Below are 18,899 nucleotides of genomic sequence, written 5' to 3' on the forward strand. Positions count from 1 at the left end.
GAAAACAATTTTTCTCTTAGCCTTAGCTTCGGCGAGGCGTGTTTCGGATTTGGGTGCCTTGTCATGCAAGCCACCGTATTTGGTGTTTCATGATGACAGAGCGGAACTTCGGACGAATCCCGCCTTCTTACCAAAGGTAGTGTCATCTTTTCACATCAATCAACCAATAGTAGTTCCTGTGTTGACAGAACATTCTGGAACTCTGGATGTGGTTCGCGCATTACGCGTTTATGTATCCCGAACGTCTTCAGTTCGTAAGACGGATACGTTATTTGTTCTCTATGATGCTGCCAAAATGGGTTGGCCAGCATCTAAACAAACTTTATCCAGATGGATAAAACTGACCATACGCCAGGCTTACCTTCATGCTAGGTTACAACCGCCTACGTCAGTAACCGCTCATTCCACACGTTCTGTGGGTACTTCATGGGCAGCTGGTCGTGGGGCTTCTGCGACGCAGCTTTGCCGAGCGGCTACATGGTCTTCAGTGCACACGTTTGTGCGCTTTTACAAGTTTGATACTTTTGCGGCATCAGCATCTAGCTTTGGCCGCCTAGTGTTACAAGTGCCAAACTGCTCTCCCGCCCACGGGGGAAGCTTTGGTACGTCCCAAGAGTACTCCAGTGACCCCTAGTGGATGAAAAAGAAAATAGGATTTTGGTACTTACCAGGTAAATCCTTTTCTTTGAATCCATAGGGGTCACTGGACGCCCACCCAGAGCAGTTTTACCTACTTGTGGTTAGTTCTGAGGATCTTATGGTAACACACTTTCACCGACTGGTTCAAGTTACAAGTGCTGGTTAGGGTGTCAACTGTTTAGTTGTCAGTAACGTTATGTGTTAACTTCGTTATTGTCAGTTATGTTATATGTAATACTCCATTATTAACCTCTCTTAATTCCTGTTCGGCTCAGTAAAAAACACTGGGTAGTGACCAGGGATATGGAGGGGTGGAGTGTTACTAAATTTAAATATTCAGTGCTGTTTCCTGCGGAAGCCCGTCCATATCCCAAGAGTACTCCAGTGACCCCTATGGATTCAAAGAAAAGGATTTACCTGGTAAGTACCAAAATCCTATTTTTCCAGCCTCCTGTCAGCTGGCTCCTTGAGGACGGCCCTATCTATAGACTGTACCGCCACTTGTTTTGATAAGCGTGTGAGCGCCTTATCCACCCTAAGGGGTGTTTCCCAACGCGCCCTAACTTCTGGCGGGAAAGGGTATACCGCCAATAATTTTCTATCGGGGGGAACCCACGCATCATCACACACTTCATTTAATTTATCTGATTCAGGAAAAACTACAGGTAGTTTTTTCACATCCCACATAATACCCTCTTTTGTGGTACTTGTAGTATCAGAAATATGTAACACCTCCTTCATTGCCCTTAACGTGTGGCCCTAATAAGGAATACGTTTGTTTATTCACCGTCGACACTGGATTCAGTGTCCGTGTCTGTGTCTGTGTCGACCGACTAAGGTAAACGGGCGTTTTAAAACCCCTGACGGTGTTTTTGAGACGTCTGGACCGGTACTAATTGTTTGTCGGCCGTCTCATGTCGTCAACCGACCTTGCAGCGTGTTGACATTATCACGTAATTCCCTAAATAAGCCATCCATTCCGGTGTCGACTCCCTAGAGAGTGACATCACCATTACAGGCAATTGCTCCGCCTCCTCACCAACATCGTCCTCATACATGTCGACACACACGTACCGACACACAGCACACACACAGGGAATGCTCTGATAGAGGACAGGACCCACTAGCCCTTTGGAGAGACAGAGGGAGAGTTTGCCAGCACACACCAAAAAACGCTATAATTATATAGGGACATCCTTATATAAGTGTTTTCCCTTATAGCATCTTTTTATATATTTCTAACGCCAAATTAGTGCCCCCCCTCTCTGTTTTAACCCTGTTTCTGTAGTGCAGTGCAGGGGAGAGCCTGGGAGCCTTCCCTCCAGCCTTTCTGTGAGGGAAAATGGCGCTGTGTGCTGAGGAGATAGGCCCCGCCCCTTTTTCGGCGGGCTCGTCTCCCGCTCTTCAACGGATTCTGGCAGGGGTTAAATATCTCCATATAGCCCCCGGAGGCTATATGTGAGGTATTTTTTGCCAAAAAATAGGTTTACATTGCCTCCCAGGGCGCCCCCCTCCCAGCGCCCTGCACCCTCAGTGACTGCCGTGTGAAGTGTGCTGAGAGCAATGGCGCACAGCTGCAGTGCTGTGCGCTACCTTAAGAAGACTGAGGAGTCTTCTGCCGCCGATTCTGGACCTTCTTCTCTTTTCAGCATCTGCAAGGGGGCCGGCGGCGAGGCTCCGGTGACCATCCAGGCTGTACCTGTGATCGTCCCTCTGGAGCTAATGTCCAGTAGCCAAAGAAGCCAATCCATCCTGCACGCAGGTGAGTTCACTTCTTCTCCCCTAAGTCCCTCGTTGCAGTGATCCTGTTGCCAGCAGGACTCACTGTAAAATAAAAAACCTAAGCTAAACTTTTCTAAGCAGCTCTTTAGGAGAGCCACCTAGATTGCACCCTTCTCGGCCGGGCACAAAAATCTAACTGAGGCTTGGAGGAGGGTCATAGGGGGAGGAGCCAGTGCACACCACCTGATCCTAAAGCTTTACTTTTTGTGCCCTGTCTCCTGCGGAGCCGCTATTCCCCATGGTCCTTTCAGGAACCCCAGCATCCACTAGGACGATAGAGAAACGAGGAGTAATTTGTTCAGTTCCCAGAGCTCAACACGGTCAAGGGTTTTACTCAAGTCTTTTTCTAGTAAACAAACCGGATGGTTCATTTCGATCCATTTTAAATCTAAAATGCCTGAATCCTTATCTTTCTGTCCAGAAGTTAAAAATGGAATAGATTCGTTCGATCATCGCAGCCATGGAACCAGAGGAGTATTTGGCATCTATCGACATAAAGGACGCTTATCACCACGTCCCAATTTGGTCGGGTCATCAACGTTTGTTGAGGTTCGCACTAGGGCCTTGGCATTTCCAATTTCAGACTCTCCCTTTTGGTCTTTCCATGGCCCCTCGAGTATTTACAAATATATTGGGTCACATGGTGGCGGTCCTCAGAGGTCAAGGGATCCTTACCTGGACGATCTACTACTAAAAGCTTCCTCGCCGGAACTTCTTCAACAGCACCTACAACACACCACGACCACTCTGCAGTCCTTCGGATGGATTGTGAATTTCCGAAAATCTACCCCGACTCCCTCTCAGGAGATAGTGTTTCTAGGTCTACTGTTCGACACAAGGAGTCAGAAGGTTTTTCTACCTCAGGACAAGATTCAGGATCTCAGGACCAGGATTCGCTCTCTGTTGCAATTGCCGAGGGTATCGGTTCTCAGATGTTGGTGTTGGGCAAAATGGTAGCAACGTTCGAGTTGGTACCATATGCCAGATTTCATGCTCGTGCCCTTCAGTCGCAGATTCTGGGCTCTTGGAATCAGATGGGTCCGCATCTGGAATTGTAATTATGCCGACTGTCTGTTCAGACTCGACAGTCTCTACTTTGGTGGCTTCACAGTCCCAATTTAACCAAGGGAGCACCGTTCACGGTCTGGGATTGGATGATGGTCACCACGGACGCCAGCCTCATCGGTTGGGGGGCGGTGTTTCAGTCCCAACATCTTAAGGGGCTCTGGAGCGTTCAGGAATCGAAGTTACCGATCAACATTTTAGAGTTAAGAGCAATTCGGTACTCTCTGGTTCAGATACAGGACAGTGTCAGGGGTCACCCAGTATGCATTCAATCAGACAACGCCACAGCAGTAGCTTACATAAACAAGCAGGGAGGAACTCGCAGCTGGAGAGCCATGAAGGAAGTCGCACATATTCTACAGTGGGCGGAGAGGTGGAAACCGACCATATCTGCAATTCAAATTCCAGGGGTAGACAACTGGGAAGCAGATTTCTTAAGCCGTCACACAATACATCCGGGGGAATGGGAACTTCATCAAGAAGTATTTCTGACCCTGGTGTCTCAGTGGGGAACACCCGACATCGATCAAATGGCATCCCGCCTCAACCGAAAGTTACCTCGGTACGGCTCTCGCACTCAGGGCCCTCAAGCAACGCTAATCGATGCATTGACAGCTCTGTGGCAATTTCATCTCGGATGTGTGTTCCCTCCAATTCCCTTGATACCGCGTCTTCTTCAACGCATCCGCAGGGAAGGTGTACCAGTCATTCTTGTAGCACCGGACTGGCCTCGACGTCAGTGGTACACTCTTCTTCGCAGCATGGTGGTCGGGGAACCGTTCTGGCTACCTCTACGACCCGATCTCCTCTTACAAGGTCCTTGTCACCATCAGGGTTTAGATCGTCTGGCTTTGACAGCTTGGCTCTTGAATCCAACATTTTAAAAGCTAAAGGGTTATCTCGACCAGTGGTAAAAACTATGCTTCAGGCTAGGAAGCCTGTCACTTCTCGTATATATCACAGGGTATGGCGTATTTACATTGCTTGGTGTGAGAAGCGTGGGTTGTCCCCGCACCTCTTTAGGTTACCTCGTCTGCTGTCTTTTCTTCAGGAGGTTCTGACTAAAATACTTTACTTTGTCTTCCCTTAAGGGACAGGTTTCAGCACTGTCGGTACTTTTTCAAACAAGATTGGCTGTCATTCTGGAAGTTCAGACTTTCCTTCAGGGTGTACTCAGGATTCAACCTCCTTTTGTACCTCCGGTTCCACCGTGGGATTTAAATCTGGTTCTTCAGGCTCTCCAGAAGCCTCCGTTTGAACCATTAAATTATGTTGAGTTACGCTTTCTTACTCTAAAAGTGTTTTTTTCTCTTGGCCATTGCTTCGGCTAGGTGTGTTTGAGTTAGCAGCACTTTCTTGCAGGCCACCTTTGTTGGTTTTTCACGACAATCGAGTGGTTTTCCGTACGAAGCCTTTTTGCCTAAAGTTGTGTCGGCTTTCCATATGAATCAGGACATTGTTCTTCCGGCGTTTATCCCAGACTCTTCTGGAGGGGATTGCCATTTGGCCTCATTGGATGTTGTTAGAGCATTACGCATTTATTTGTCCCATACAGAATCTATTCGACGTACGGATACCTTATTGATTTTGTTTGCTGCGCACAAGCGTGGCTGGCCGGCCTCTAAAAATACAGTGGCGCGCTGGGTTACTTATGCTATTAGGCAAGCTTATGTTTCCTCAGCGTTACCTGTTCCTGATTCTTTGAGGGCTCATTTGACTAGAGCTGTTGGGGCTTCTTGGGCTGTGCGCGGTGGGGTGTCTGTCGAGCAGTTATGTCAAGCGGCAACCTGGTCTTCCATGCATACCTTCACAAAGTTCTACCGTTTCCATACTTTTGGTTTGGAGTCTGCCTCTGTTGGGCATCCGATTTTATGGACGGCTATGCCGTCCATGTCTCCCTCCTCTACTTAGCTTGCTTTGGGAAATCCCACAAGTAACAGTGCAGCGTCCCCCAGATGGATGAAAGAGAAATAGGGATTTCTCTGACGTCGTAGTGGATGCTGGGGACTCCGTCAGGACCATGGGGAATAGCGGCTCCGCAGGAGACAGGGCACAAAATTTAAAAGTTTGACCACTAGGTGGTGTGTACTGGCTCCTCCCCCCATGACCCTCCTCCAAGCCTCAGTTAGGTTTTTGTGCCCGTCCGAGCAGGGTGCAATCTAGGTGGCTCTCATAAAGAGCTGCTTAGAGTAAAAGTTTTGATAGTTTTATTATTTTCAGTGAGTCCTGCTGGCAACAGGCTCACTGCAACGAGGGACCTAGGGGAGAAGAAGTGAACTCACCTGCGTGCAGGATGGATTTGCTTCTTAGGCTACTGGACACTAGCTCCAGAGGTACAGCCTGGATGGGTCACCGGAGCCGCGCCGCCGACCCCCTTGCAGATGCTGAAGTAAGAAGAGGTCCAGAAACCGGCGGCTGAAGGCTTTTCAGTCTTCATGAGGTAGCGCACAGCACTGCAGCTGTGCGCCATTGCGCACAGGCACACTTCACACCGGCGGTCACTGAGGGTGCAGGGTGCTGGGGGGGGCGCCCTGGGCAGCAATGTTAATACCTTTCTGGCTAAAAAGAATACATCACATATAGTCCATGAGGCTATATGGATGTATTTCACCCCTGCCAGGTCTCAGAAAAACCGGGAGAAGAGCCCGCCGGAATAGGGGGCGGGGCCTATCTCCTCAGCACACAGCGCCATTTTCCTACACAGCTCCGCTGCTAGGAAGGCTCCCAGGCTCTCCCCTGCACTGCACTACAGAAACAGGGTAAAAAACAGAGAGGGGGGGCATTTTTTGGCGATATTATATATATTTAAGCAGCTATAAGGAAACAACACTTATATAAGGTTGTTCCTATATAATTATAGCGCTTTGGTGTGTGCTGGCAAACTCTCCCTCTGTCTCCCCAAAGGGCTAGTGGGGTCCTGTCTTCTATCAGAGCATTCCCTGTGTGTCTGCTGTGTGTCGGTACGTGTGTGTCGACATGTATGAGGACGATGTTGGTGTGGAGGCGGAGCAATTGCCGGTAATGGTGATGTCACCCCCTAGGGAGTCGACACCGGAATGGATGGCTTTGTTTATAGAATTACGTGATAATGTCAGCACGCTGCAAAAGTCGGTTGACGACATGAGACGACCGGCAAACCAGTTAGTACCTGTACAGGCGTCTCAAACACCGTCAGGGGCTGTAAAACGCCCTTTGCCTCAGTCGGTCGACACAGACCCAGACACGGACACCGAATCTAGTGTCGACGGTGAAGAAACGAACGTATTTTCCAGTAGGGCCACACGTTATATGATCACGGCAATGAAGGAGGCTTTGCATATCTCTGATACTGCAAGTACCACAAAAAGGGGTATTATGTGGGGTCTGAAAAAACTACCTGTAGTTTTTCCTGAATCAGAGGAATTGAATGACGTGTGTGATGAAGCGTGGGTTACCCCTGATAAAAAAACTGCTAATTTCAAAGAAGTTATTGGCGTTATACCCTTTCCCGCCAGAGGTTAGGGCGCGCTGGGAAACACCCCCTAGGGTGGACAAGGCGCTCACACGTTTATCCAAACAAGTGGCGTTACCGTCTCCTGATACGGCCGCCCTCAAGGATCCAGCTGATAGGAGGCTGGAAAATACTCTAAAAAGTATATACACACATACTGGTGTTATACTGCGACCAGCAATCGCCTCAGCCTGGATGTGCAGTGCTGGGGTGGCTTGGTCGGATTCCCTGACTGAAAATATTGATACCCTGGATAGGGACAGTATTTTATTGACTATAGAGCAATTAAAGGATGCATTCCTTTATATGCGAGATGCACAGAGGGATATCTGCACTCTGGCATCAAGAGTAAGTGCGATGTCCATATCTGCCAGAAGAAGTCTATGGACACGACAGTGGTCAGGCGATGCGGATTCCAAACGGCATATGGAAGTATTGCCGTATAAAGGGGAGGAATTATTTGGGGTCGGTCTATCGGATTTGGTAGCCACGGCAACAGCCGGGAAGTCCACCTTTTTACCTCAAGTCCCCTCCCAGCAGAAAAAGACGCAGTCTTTTCAGCCGCAGTCCTTTCGTTCCTATAAGAACAAGCGAGCAAAAGGACATTCATATTTGCCCCGAGGCAAAGGAAAGGGTAAGAGACTGCAGCAAACAGCCCCTTCCTAGGAGCAGAAGTCCTCCCCGGCTTCTGCAAAGGCCTCAGCATGACGATGGGACCTTACAAGCGGACTCAGGGGCGGTGGGGGGTCGCCTCAAGAATTTCAGCGCACAGTGGGCTCACTCGCAGGTGGACCCCTGGATCCTGCAGGTAGTATCTCAGGGTTACAGGTTGGAATTCGAGAAGTCTCCCCCTCGCCGGTTCCTAAAATCTGCTTTGCCAACGTCTCCCTCAGACAGGGCGACGGTATTGGAAGCCATTCACAAGCTGTATTCTCAGCAGGTGATAATCAAGGTACCCCTTCTACAACAGGGAAAGGGGTATTACTCCACGCTATTTGTGGTACCGAAGCCGGACGGCTCGGTAAGACCTATTCTAAATCTGAAATCTCTGAACCTGTACATACAAAAATTCAAGTTCAAGATGGAGTCACTCAGAGCAGTGATAGCGAATCTGGAAGAAGGGGATTTTATGGTGTCCTTGGACATCAAGGATGCTTACCTTCATGTCCCAATTTGCCCTTCACACCAAGGGTACCTCAGGTTCGTGGTACAAAACTGTCATTATCAGTTTCAGACGCTGCCGTTTGGATTGTCCACGGCACCCAGGGTTTTTACCAAGGTAATGGCCGAAATGATGATCCTTCTTCGAAGAGAAGGCGTATTAATGATCCCTTACTTGGACGATCTCCTGATAAGGGCAAGATCCAGAGAACAGCTGGAGGTCGGAGTAGCACTAACTCAAGTAGTGCTCCAACAGCACGGGTGGATTCTGAATTTTCCAAAATCCCAACTGATCCCGACGACACGTCTGCTGTTCCTAGGGATGATTCTGGACACTGTTCAGAAAAAGGTATTTCTTCCGGAGGAGAAAGCCATGGAGTTATCCGAACTCGTCAGGAACCTCCTAAAACCAGGGACAGTGTCTGTGCATCAATGCACAAGAGTCCTGGGAAAAATGGTGGCTTCTTACGAAGCGATTCCATTCGGCAGATTCCATGCACGAATTTTTCAGTGGGATCTGCTAGACAAATGGTCCGGATCGCATCTGCAGATGCATCAGCGGATAAAATTGTCGACAAGGACAAGGGTCTCTCTGCTATGGTGGTTGCAGAGTGCTCATCTGTTAGAGGGCCGCAGATTCGGCATACAGAACTGGGTCCTAGTGACCACGGATGCCAGCCTGAGAGGCTGGGGAGCGGTCACACAAGGAAGAAACTTCCAGGGCGTGTGGTCAAGCCTGGAAACGTCTCTTCACATAAATATACTGGAACTAAGAGCAATCTACAATGCTCTAAGCCTGGCAAAACCTCTGCTTCAGGGTCAGCCGGTGTTGATCCAGTCGGACAACATCACGGCAGTCGCCCACGTAAACAGACAGGGCGGCACAAGAAGCAGGAGGGCAATGGCAGAAGCTGCAAGGATTCTTCGCTGGGCGGAAAATCATGTGATAGCACTGTCAGCAGTGTTCACCACATGATTGTAGTCCATTGGGAAAGACCAATGGTGGACATGATGGCGTCCCGCCTCAACAAAAACTGGACAGGTATTGCGCCAGGTCAAGAGACCCTCAGGCAATAGCTGTGGACGCTCTGGTAACACCATGGGTGTACCAGTCAGTGTATGTGTTCCCTCCTCTGCCTCTCATACCCAAGGTACTGAGAATTATACGGCAAAGGGGAGTAAGAACGATACTAGTGGCTCCGGACTGGCCAAGAAGGACTTGGTACCCGGAACTTCAGGAGATGCTCACGGAAGATCCGTGGCCTCTACCTCTAAGAAGGGATCTGTTTCAGCAGAGACCGTGTCTATTCCAAGACTTACCGCGGCTGCGTTTGACGGCATGGCGGTTGAACGCCGGATCCTAAGGGAAAAAGGCATTCCGGAAGAGGTCATCCCTACCCTGGTCAAAGCCAGGAAGGAGGTGACTGCACAACATTATCACCGCATTTGGAGAAAATATGTTGCATGGTGTGAGGCCAGGAAGGCCCCGACAGAGGAATTTCAACTGGGTCGATTCCTACATTTCCTGCAAACAGGATTATCTATGGGCCTCAAATTAGGGTCCATTAAGGTTCAAATTTCGGCCCTGTCGATTTTCTTCCAGAAAGAATTGGCTTCAGTTCCTGAAGTCCAGACTTTTGTAAAAGGAGTACTACATATACAGCCCCCGGTTGTGCCCCCAGTGGCACCGTGGGATCTCAATGTAGTTTTGGATTTTCTCAAATCCCATTGGTTTGAGCCACTCAAATCGGTAGATTTGAAATATCTTACATGGAAAGTAACCATGCTACTGGCCCTGGCTTCAGCCAGGAGAGTGTCGGAATTGGCGGCTTTATCGTATAAAAGCCCATATCTGATTTTCCATTCGGACAGGGCAGAATTGAGGACGCGTCCTCATTTTCTGCCTAAGGTGGTATCAGCGTTTCACCTGAACCAGCCTATTGTGGTGCCTGCGGCTACTAGCGATTTGGAGGATTCCAAGTTGCTGGACGTTGTCAGAGCATTGAAAATATATATTTCAAGGACGGCTGGAGTCAGAAAATCTGACTCGCTGTTTATACTGTATGCACCCAACAAGCTGGGTGCTCCTGCTTCTAAGCAGACGATTGCTCGTTGGATTTGTAGCACAATTCAACTGGCACATTCTGTGGCAGGCCTGCCACAGCCTAAATCTGTCAATGCCCACTCCACAAGGAAGGTGGGCTCATCTTGGGCGGCTGCCCGAGGGGTCTCTGCATTACAACTCTGCCGAGCAGCTACGTGGTCAGGGGAGAACACGTTTGTAAAATTCTACAAATTTGATACCCTGGCTAAGGAGGACCTGGAGTTCTCTCATTCGGTGCTGCAGAGTCATCCGCACTCTCCCGCCCGTTTGGGAGCTTTGGTATAATCCCCATGGTCCTGACGGAGTCCCCAGCATCCACTAGGACGTCAGAGAAAATAAGAATTTACTCACCGGTAATTCTATTTCTCGTAGTCCGTAGTGGATGCTGGGCGCCCATCCCAAGTGCGGATTGTCTGCAATACTTGTACATAGTTATTGTTACAAAAAAATCGGGTTGTTTATTGTTGTGAGCCATCTTTTCAGAGGCTCCTACGTTATCATACTGTTAACTGGGTTCAGATCACAAGTTGTACGGTGTGATTGGTGTGGCTGGTATGAGTCTTACCCGGGATTCAAAATCCTTCCTTATTGTGTACGCTCGTCCGGGCACAGTATCCTAACTGAGGCTTGGAGGAGGGTCATGGGGGGAGGAGCCAGTACACACCACCTAGTGGTCAAACTTTTAAATTTTGTGCCCTGTCTCCTGCGGAGCCGCTATTCCCCATGGTCCTGACGGAGTCCCCAGCATCCACTACGGACTACGAGAAATAGAATTACCGGTGAGTAAATTCTTATTTTTTGTTACTTACCGTAAAATCTTTCTCTGATTCCATCTGGAGGACGCTGCGATCCCTCCCGTACTTCTGTCTGTTTTTTTTGGTCAGGTCCTATTCCATCTCCTCTGGCTTTGCTGAACGTTAACTGATGTGATCTAGTGGTAGGCTGGAGATGGGAAGGGTTAGAGGGGGGAGGAGTTAGTTTTGATAGGTTCTGTGCCAAGCTCCCATCCACACACTCTAACCCCACAAGTAACAGCGCAGCGTCCACCAGATGGAATCAGAGAGATAGAGATTTTACGGTAAGTAACAAAAATCCCTATTTTTTGTGTGCGCTCTAAGGATGATTGGGAGATGCCATCCGTACTCTTCTTGGACTGCTAAACCTAGAATGCTGATCCCGACACATAAATATAATTTATTTTTATTTCTCTTATCCATAAGGGATACTGGGAACAGTGATTACGATGGGATATAGATGGGATCCAAAGGAGCCGGTGCACTTTAAATTTCTTCAACAGAGTGTGCTGGCTCCTCCCCTCTATGCCCTCCCTCGCAGCTCAGTTTAGAAAAATGTGCCCTCAGGAGAGCATGCACACTCTAGAGCTCCAGAGAGCGTTTTTCTTCAGTTTATTTTCAGGTAAGATGTAAGCTGTAGCGCAGGCATTCCCAACCGCGGTCCTCAAGGCACACCAACAGTGCAGGTTTTAGTGATATCCAGGCTGCAGCACAGATGGTTAAATCAAAATAACTGTGCTACTAATTAAGTCATCTGTGCTGAAGCCTGGATATCACTAAAACCTGCACTGTTGGTGTTCCTCGAGGACCGTGGTTGGGAAAGCCTGCTGTAGGGCAACAGCTTACCTGCACCGAGGGACACTGATGGGGAGTGTGGGGGGGGAACCGACACTGGCCTCCTGGATGTGCTGAGTCTGATCCAGCTGACAGGACAACGGTCCTGAGGGTTTGTGTACCGCAGGCATTGCGTTCTCGCGCACACACCCGCCGCACACCCCGAGTACAGAGCCCGAAGAAGAGTGGTGAGTGATAACCAGGGATCCCGCTTGTGGGGGCCCCCCGGTTCATTGTACGGCACGATCGCGGGGCGGGCATACGGACTCCCCTTCAGGTGATTCCATAACCCACCCCTGCACAGACTGGACAGCGATAGTGGAATGGGGTACCAGTACTTTAAATTTTACACTATTTGGTGACTTTGCCAGTATAAATAACTGTTTAACTCCGGCGCCATTACAGGGGGCGGAGCTTCATCAGAGCGGGACCAGCGGCTTCCTAGCGCCATTTCCTTACTCACAGTGCTGCTGCAGGACTGCCGGCTCCTCCAAGTGATACTCCACGGCCAGACACTGGTACAGGGACGTAGTTAAGGGAGAGAGCCTGCTGTGGGACCCTTATATAAGGCTCCTCACACTGTACACTAAATTGCCTTCTTCTATTCAATTGTTAGTATCAAGCTGTGTGCTGGTTCCTCATCTCTGTGCGTCTCCACACATATTAGGCTGGGCAGGCTTGCTTGTACCCTGTGTCTCTGTGTATGTGTGTATGTAAATGTCCTCTGTCAGCATGGTGAAAAAGTTGTATGTGCTGTTTGTCATACCAGGTTTTCCCCCTCTCCTGGGGATTCCCTCATGTGTGAACAATACAGTCAGCCCTCACAAACTAGTGGGGTTTCTGGGGGTGAATTGCAATAGCCTCCTTGGCTCAGTTCAATTAAATCTATGATGGCTGACATGTCTAATGAGTTAACTACTGAAAGGCAGCAGTTACAACAGTCTATGGCTGCTCTGACAAAGGACAGGGCAGATAGCAGACGTGTTTCTCCTCTCTCTAATCCTTTACCCCAAAATAGGGGGTTACCTGATATCTCGGAATCCGAGGAAGAGGTACCGGAGGGGGAGGAGCTGGAATCAAATGCAGAGTTAGATGATTCCTCTGCTGCACAGGGTGTAGACTCACTTAATGCAATAAGAGATGTTTTAAATATTCCTAGTAATCAATCTGATGTGCAGCAATCCTTTTTCTCTGCACAGTAAAAAGGTACAGGTCTAATTTCCTGACTCAAAGGAACTGGGTGACCTTTTTAGAGAGCCATGGGTCTCTCCTGATAGAAAAGTTCCTAGTGTCCAAAACATGGTTAGCCACCTTCCCATTTGCCCAGGAAGGGGGCTTAAGGTATGGGAAACTCCCCCGGCGGTGGACGCTTCAGTGTCACGCCTGTCAATAAAGCTAGTTCTGCCGGTTCAGGGGCTACGGCCTTAAAGGAACCTGCAGATAGGTAAATAGAAGCAACTTTAAAATCTATTTTTGTTGCAGCGGGGGCATCCCAAAGGCCTGTTATTGCAGGATGTTGGGTGACGTACGCCATAGACACTTCGGCTGGTAACATTCAGGAGGGCATCGCAGGGGATTAGTCCCTGGCCGACTTAGTATTACTGGTTCAGCATATTCAGGAGTCTGCCCGCTTTCTCTGTGATACCATCAAAGGAATCGGTGTTGTTAATGCACGTACCTCTACCATGGCGGTATCTGCACGCAGAGCGTTGTGGTTACGCCAGTGGGTGACAGACGCTGAGTCTAAAAAGTGTGGAAGCCGTACCCTTCACAGGTGATTGGCTGTCCTTTCCGACAGCGCACTTTAAGAGTAAATCCAGAGGTGCCTCAAATGCGGCACGAGGATCCAGAGGTAAGTCTCGCAAGCCGGCTACCACAGGATCTCAGGACCAGAGCGTCAGCTCTGGCTCCTCGAAACCCTCAGCATGACTGTGTCCCTTTGCTCCAGGGGTATCTCAGGGTGGAAGCTCGTCTGAGATTCTTCAGCCCCATTTGGAACAGCTCCTGCCGGGATGCCTGGGTAAAAGACCTGTTCTCCCAGGGCTACAAACTAGAGTTTGACAGTTCGCCACCACAAAGGTTTTTCAAATCGGATTTACCGGCTTCAGAAACCATGTGCCTCACCCTACGGGAGGCCATACGACAGTTAGTCCAGAACCCAGGTCATTGTTCCTGTACCACTTCAGCAATGGGGCGAAGGATACTATTCAAGCCTTTTTGTGGTACCAAAGCCAGATGGTTCCGTGAGACCCATTTTGAACCTCAAATCGTTAAACCCATATCTGAGGGCTCCGGTTCAAAATGGAGTCTCTGAGAACGGTGATCTCAGGTCTGGAGGAGGGGGAATACTTGGTCTCTCTGGATATAAAGGACGCCTACCTCCATGTCCCAATATGGCCGCCTCCTCAGGTTTGCTCTGATAGAGGAACACTACCAGTTCCAGGCGCTACCCTTCGGCTTATCCACAGCCCCAAGGGTTTTCACCAAGGCAATGGTGGAGATGATGTTACAACTCAGGATTAAGGGGGTGAACATTTTACCCTACCTGGGCAATCTGCTTATAAAAGCAAGGTCAAAAGAAATCCTGATGGACAGCATCTGCCGCACGACATCCCTGTTGTCACGCCACGGTTGGATTCTGAACTTTTTCAGAAATCCCACCTGGAGCCAACCCAACGCCTCCAGTTCCTCGGAATGATCCTGGACACGGTGGCTCAAAAAGTTTTCCTTCCTGCAGACAAGGCTCTTCAGGAGTTGGTTCGAGCGGTTCTTCAACCACACAAGGTCTCCATACATCTCTGCACCCATCTGTTGGGGAAGATGGTGGCCTCTTTCGAGGCCATTCCGTTTGGCAGGTTTCATGCAAGGACCTTCCAACTGGACCTCCTGAAGAAGTGGTCAGATGCACCAAGTCATTTGTCTGCCACCAGAGGCCGGGAATTCTCTTCTGTGGTGGTTACAGCCCTCCAACCTCTTTGCGGGGAAGAGCTTCGGGATCCAGGATTGGATTCTCGGGACCACAGACGCCAGCCTTCGGGGCTGGGGCGCTGTTACCCAAGGGGCACAGTTCAGGGCAGGTGGTCTGTACTCGAGGCCTGCCTTCCGATAAACATACTGGAACTCAGAGCGATATACAGTGCTCTGCTGCAAGGAGCTCATCTGCTCCGAGGTCAAGCCGTTCAAGTTCAGTCGGACAATGCCACGGTGGTGGCATATGTCAATCGACAGGAACAAAGAGCAGGGCCTGCATGCGGGAAGTATCCAAGATTCTCTTTGGGCAGAACGGAATGCAAGGGTGGTGTCAGCCATTTTCATTCCAGGAGTGGACAACTGGGAGGCGGACTTCCTAAGCCGCCACGAGCTCCACCCAGGAGAGTGCGGTCTGCATCCACAGGTGTTCCGGATGATAACAGAGCTATGGGGACGTCCACAGATCGATCTGATGGCCTCTCGACTCGCCAAGAAGCTTCCATGCTATTGTTCCAGGACGAGGGACCCTCTAGCAGCGGCGGTGGACGTGCTGACGACACCGTGGGATTACCAGCTAATGTGCCTGTTCCCTCCGATTCCCTTACTCCCGCGGATTCTAAAAATAATCCGAAGAGAGGGGGTACGGCCAATTCTCATTGCCCCCGACTGGCCTCGAAGAGTCTGGTACACGGATCTTCTGGCCATGGCAGTAGAAGAACCCTGGGCCCTCCCACTACGGGAGGATCTTCAACAAGGGACGTTCGTCTACCTGGATTTACGGCGGCTTTGTTTAACGGCATGGCGGTTGAGGGGAGCATTCTAGCTAAGAAGGGTATTCCGGATAAGGTCATTACCACCATGGTTCAGGCCAGGAAGCCTGTCACGTCGAAGCATTACCACCATATCTGGAAACGATACATCTCCTGGTGTGAAGGCCGCGGGTGTCCAGCTGCGGAATTCAATCTGGGGCACTTTTTGCGCTTCCTATAAGCTGCCGTGGATATGGGCCTACGGTTGGGCTCCATAAAGGTTCAGATCTCGGCCTTGTCCATCTCCTTCCAGAAGAAACTGGCTGCTCTGCCTGAGGTACAGACGTTCCTGCAGAGTGTCCTGCCTCCCTTTGTGTCGCACATGGCTCCTTGGGATCTCAGCTTGGTTCTGAAATTCCTATAGTCTTCTTGGTTTGAGCCTCTGATGTCGGTGGGAGACAAATTCCTCACGTGGAAGATGGTGATGCTCTTGGCCTTGACTTCCGCTAGGCGGGTTTCAGAACTGGGGTCTTTTTCCTGTAGGAGTTCCTACATGGTCTTCACGCTGACAGGGCAGAGCTCAGGACTCGTCAGCAGTTTCTGCCGAAAGTGGTCTCTGCGTTCCACCTGAATCGGCCTATTGTGGGTCTGGCGGCTACGGCCACTGCCTCTCTTCCTGAGTCCTTGGATGTGGTACAAGCCCTGAGGATTTACGTCAAGAGGACTGCGATTTTGTCCGAAATCGGATTCCTTGTTTGTCCTCTATGACGCTTGCAAGAAAGGTCTTCCTGCTTCCAAGCAATCCATCGCCCGTTGGATTAGGTTCACTATTCAACAGGCCTATGCGTCGGCAGCCTTGCCTGTTCCTAGGTCTGTCAAGGCCCACTCTACCAGATCTGTGGGTTCTTCCTGGGCGGCTGCCCATGGTGTCTCGGCTTTGCAACTATGCCGGGCCGCTACCTGGTTGGGGACAAACACGTCTGTTAAGTTCTACAGGTTTGATACCCTGGCCTCGGAGGAAGTCCAGTTTGGACATACGGTGTTGCAGGCGTCTCAGCACGTTCCCATCCATTCTGGGAGCTTTGGGACGTCCCCATTGTAATCCGTGTTCCCAGTATACCTTATGGATGATAGAGAAAAGAGGATTTTAATTACCTACCGCTAAATCCTAGTCCATAAGGGATACTGGGTGCCCGCCTCTGTGCTTCACCTTTACTGCAAGTTATTGTTCTTGTATGAAGTTGTTAATTTCAACTGTTGCTGTTTTCCGGTTTCACTAGCGGTTGCTAGTTTTGTTGTTTCTATGTGCTGGTTCGTTACCCTCGCCACTCGTGTCTTGTCATGTTTCCTCCTCTCAAGTATGTCCTTCTCCTTCGGGCACAGTTTTCCTAGACTGAGCTGTGAAGGAGGGCATATAGGGGAGGAGCCAGCATACTCTGTTGAAGAAATTTAAAGTGCACCGGCTCCTTTGGACCTCATCTATATCCCATCGTAATCAGTGTTCCCAGTATCCCTTACGGACTACGAGAAAAGGATTTACCGGTAGGTAATTAAAATCCTCTCTCGGTACTACTGTGACACCAGAGAGTTTTAATATTCCATTTACATTTGCAGTTACTACAGTAAGTGTTAAAATAAAGATTGACTTCTTTTTTTTTTTTCATTTCCAGCCCACAGAGCGTGAAAGGTCGAAATGACACTTTTTATCTGACACCGGAGCCTGTGGTGGCCCCTAACAGTCCAATCTGGTACTCCACCCAGCCAATCAGCAGAGAGCAGATGGAACAGATGCTGACCCGAATTTTGATCATCCGTGAAATCCAGGAGGCCATTGTGGTCGCCAACGCCACCAACATGCACTAAACAAATGTGGAGGAAATGTGACCCAGTGAAAAGACATGTACAGACTTTTACACTAAAAGAAGATGCCTAACTTTTTTTTCTTTTTTCTTTTTTTTAATTGGTGTAGTGATGAAGCCCTTTTAGGCTTCTGTTTAAAATAAAGTATAAGACATTCAGATGTGCATCTCAAACGATTAAAATTTATGGTCAAGTATTCAGAGCTCCAAGTTGCAGAAGAATCTGGATGTCTCTGTACGATCGGCATAAGGCGGGGGGGTCCGCAAGCCGCGTGTAGACAAAATACGTTTTGTCTACATGTATTTCATGGGGTAACAAGATGGACTTTTGTGAAAGGAGTTGACTATTTTCTTGCTACTCTATTTAAAGACTTGTATTCTGTTTTCGCTAGGAGGGAAAACTCTTTAATTTTTATATTATGAAGTGTATACAAATATTTCTGAGGGGAAGAAAAAAAAATACACATAAGCCTAAATATATCAACTTTTCCTCTGGCCCAAATATCAAGGCCTTAAAACTGCAGGCGTCTGAGCCTTTTGTAAATTTATTGTAAAATATTCTTGTGTATCTGCAGATATATCCATATTTCTCCATTTGTTCTTAATGCTCTTTGTTTTATTAAGAATGACAAGCATGTCTTTTTAACATGCCACCGCGCAGTGTGTTTTATTCCTGGTGTGTGTGCGCTTTGGATTTGAGGGAAGATGCATCAAGGCTTGGAGAGGGATAAAAGTACCAGCCAATCAGCTCCTAATGGTCATATTACAGACTGTGGGGCGGATGCATTAAGCCTGGAGAAGGGATAAAGCAGTGATAAGTGGAAGGTGATAACGCACCAGCCAATCAGCTCCTAACTGTCATTTTTCAAATCTGTTAGGATTGGCTGGTGCGTTACACTTAACCTGGAGATAAAGAAGTGATAAGTGTAAGGTGATAACGTACTAGCCAATCCTAACGGATTTGAAAAATGACAGGAGCTGATTGGCTGGTGCGTTACCACCTTCCACTTATCACTGCTTTATCCCTTCTCCAGGTTAATACATCTGCCCCTGTGTTTGAAAAATGAAAGAAGTTTGTCTTTATCTCTCTCCACTTTCTCTTTTCAAGGCTTGGTATAGCCCCTTGGTGTCTACAGTCTTTGACCAATATTGCTTGTTTCTGCGCCCCCCCCTCTCTCTCTCTCTCACTCTCTCTCAAAAAGCCAATATTATGGAGGTGTCAATACAGCAGTCTATGGACCGTAACCAGGGATAGAATTGGTAAAACTGATGCAAAGACGAAAGGTTCTGGAACTGCTTGCAACCAGTTGGTTCACTGGAAGAATGACATATTGGGTTATAGCACCTGATTTTATTTGTGTGTCGTGTGTCTCCTCCCCCCCAATATGCTTTGTATTATGTCTTCATTGCTAGCGATCTTGTGAACAGATGAACTCACATGATGTACTGTAT

General features: G+C 49.0%; 1 protein-coding gene across 4 annotated transcripts in view; it reads left to right on the forward strand.

The window, feature by feature from the left end:
- Positions 1–18,097, forward strand: part of QRICH1 (glutamine rich 1) — a 121,792-nt gene extending 103,695 nt beyond the window's left edge. For all 4 annotated transcript variants that reach the window (XM_063941121.1, XM_063941123.1, XM_063941122.1 and 1 more), the window contains one exon: positions 17,259–18,097. In XM_063941121.1, the coding sequence (XP_063797191.1) occupies positions 17,259–17,451 (193 nt within the window). In that variant the 3' untranslated portion in view covers positions 17,452–18,097. The remainder of the gene's footprint in view (positions 1–17,258) is intronic.
- Positions 18,098–18,899: the final 802 nt, after the last annotated feature.

This window comes from Pseudophryne corroboree, chromosome 9, assembly GCF_028390025.1.
Source record: "Pseudophryne corroboree isolate aPseCor3 chromosome 9, aPseCor3.hap2, whole genome shotgun sequence".
NCBI lineage: Eukaryota > Metazoa > Chordata > Amphibia > Anura > Myobatrachidae > Pseudophryne > Pseudophryne corroboree.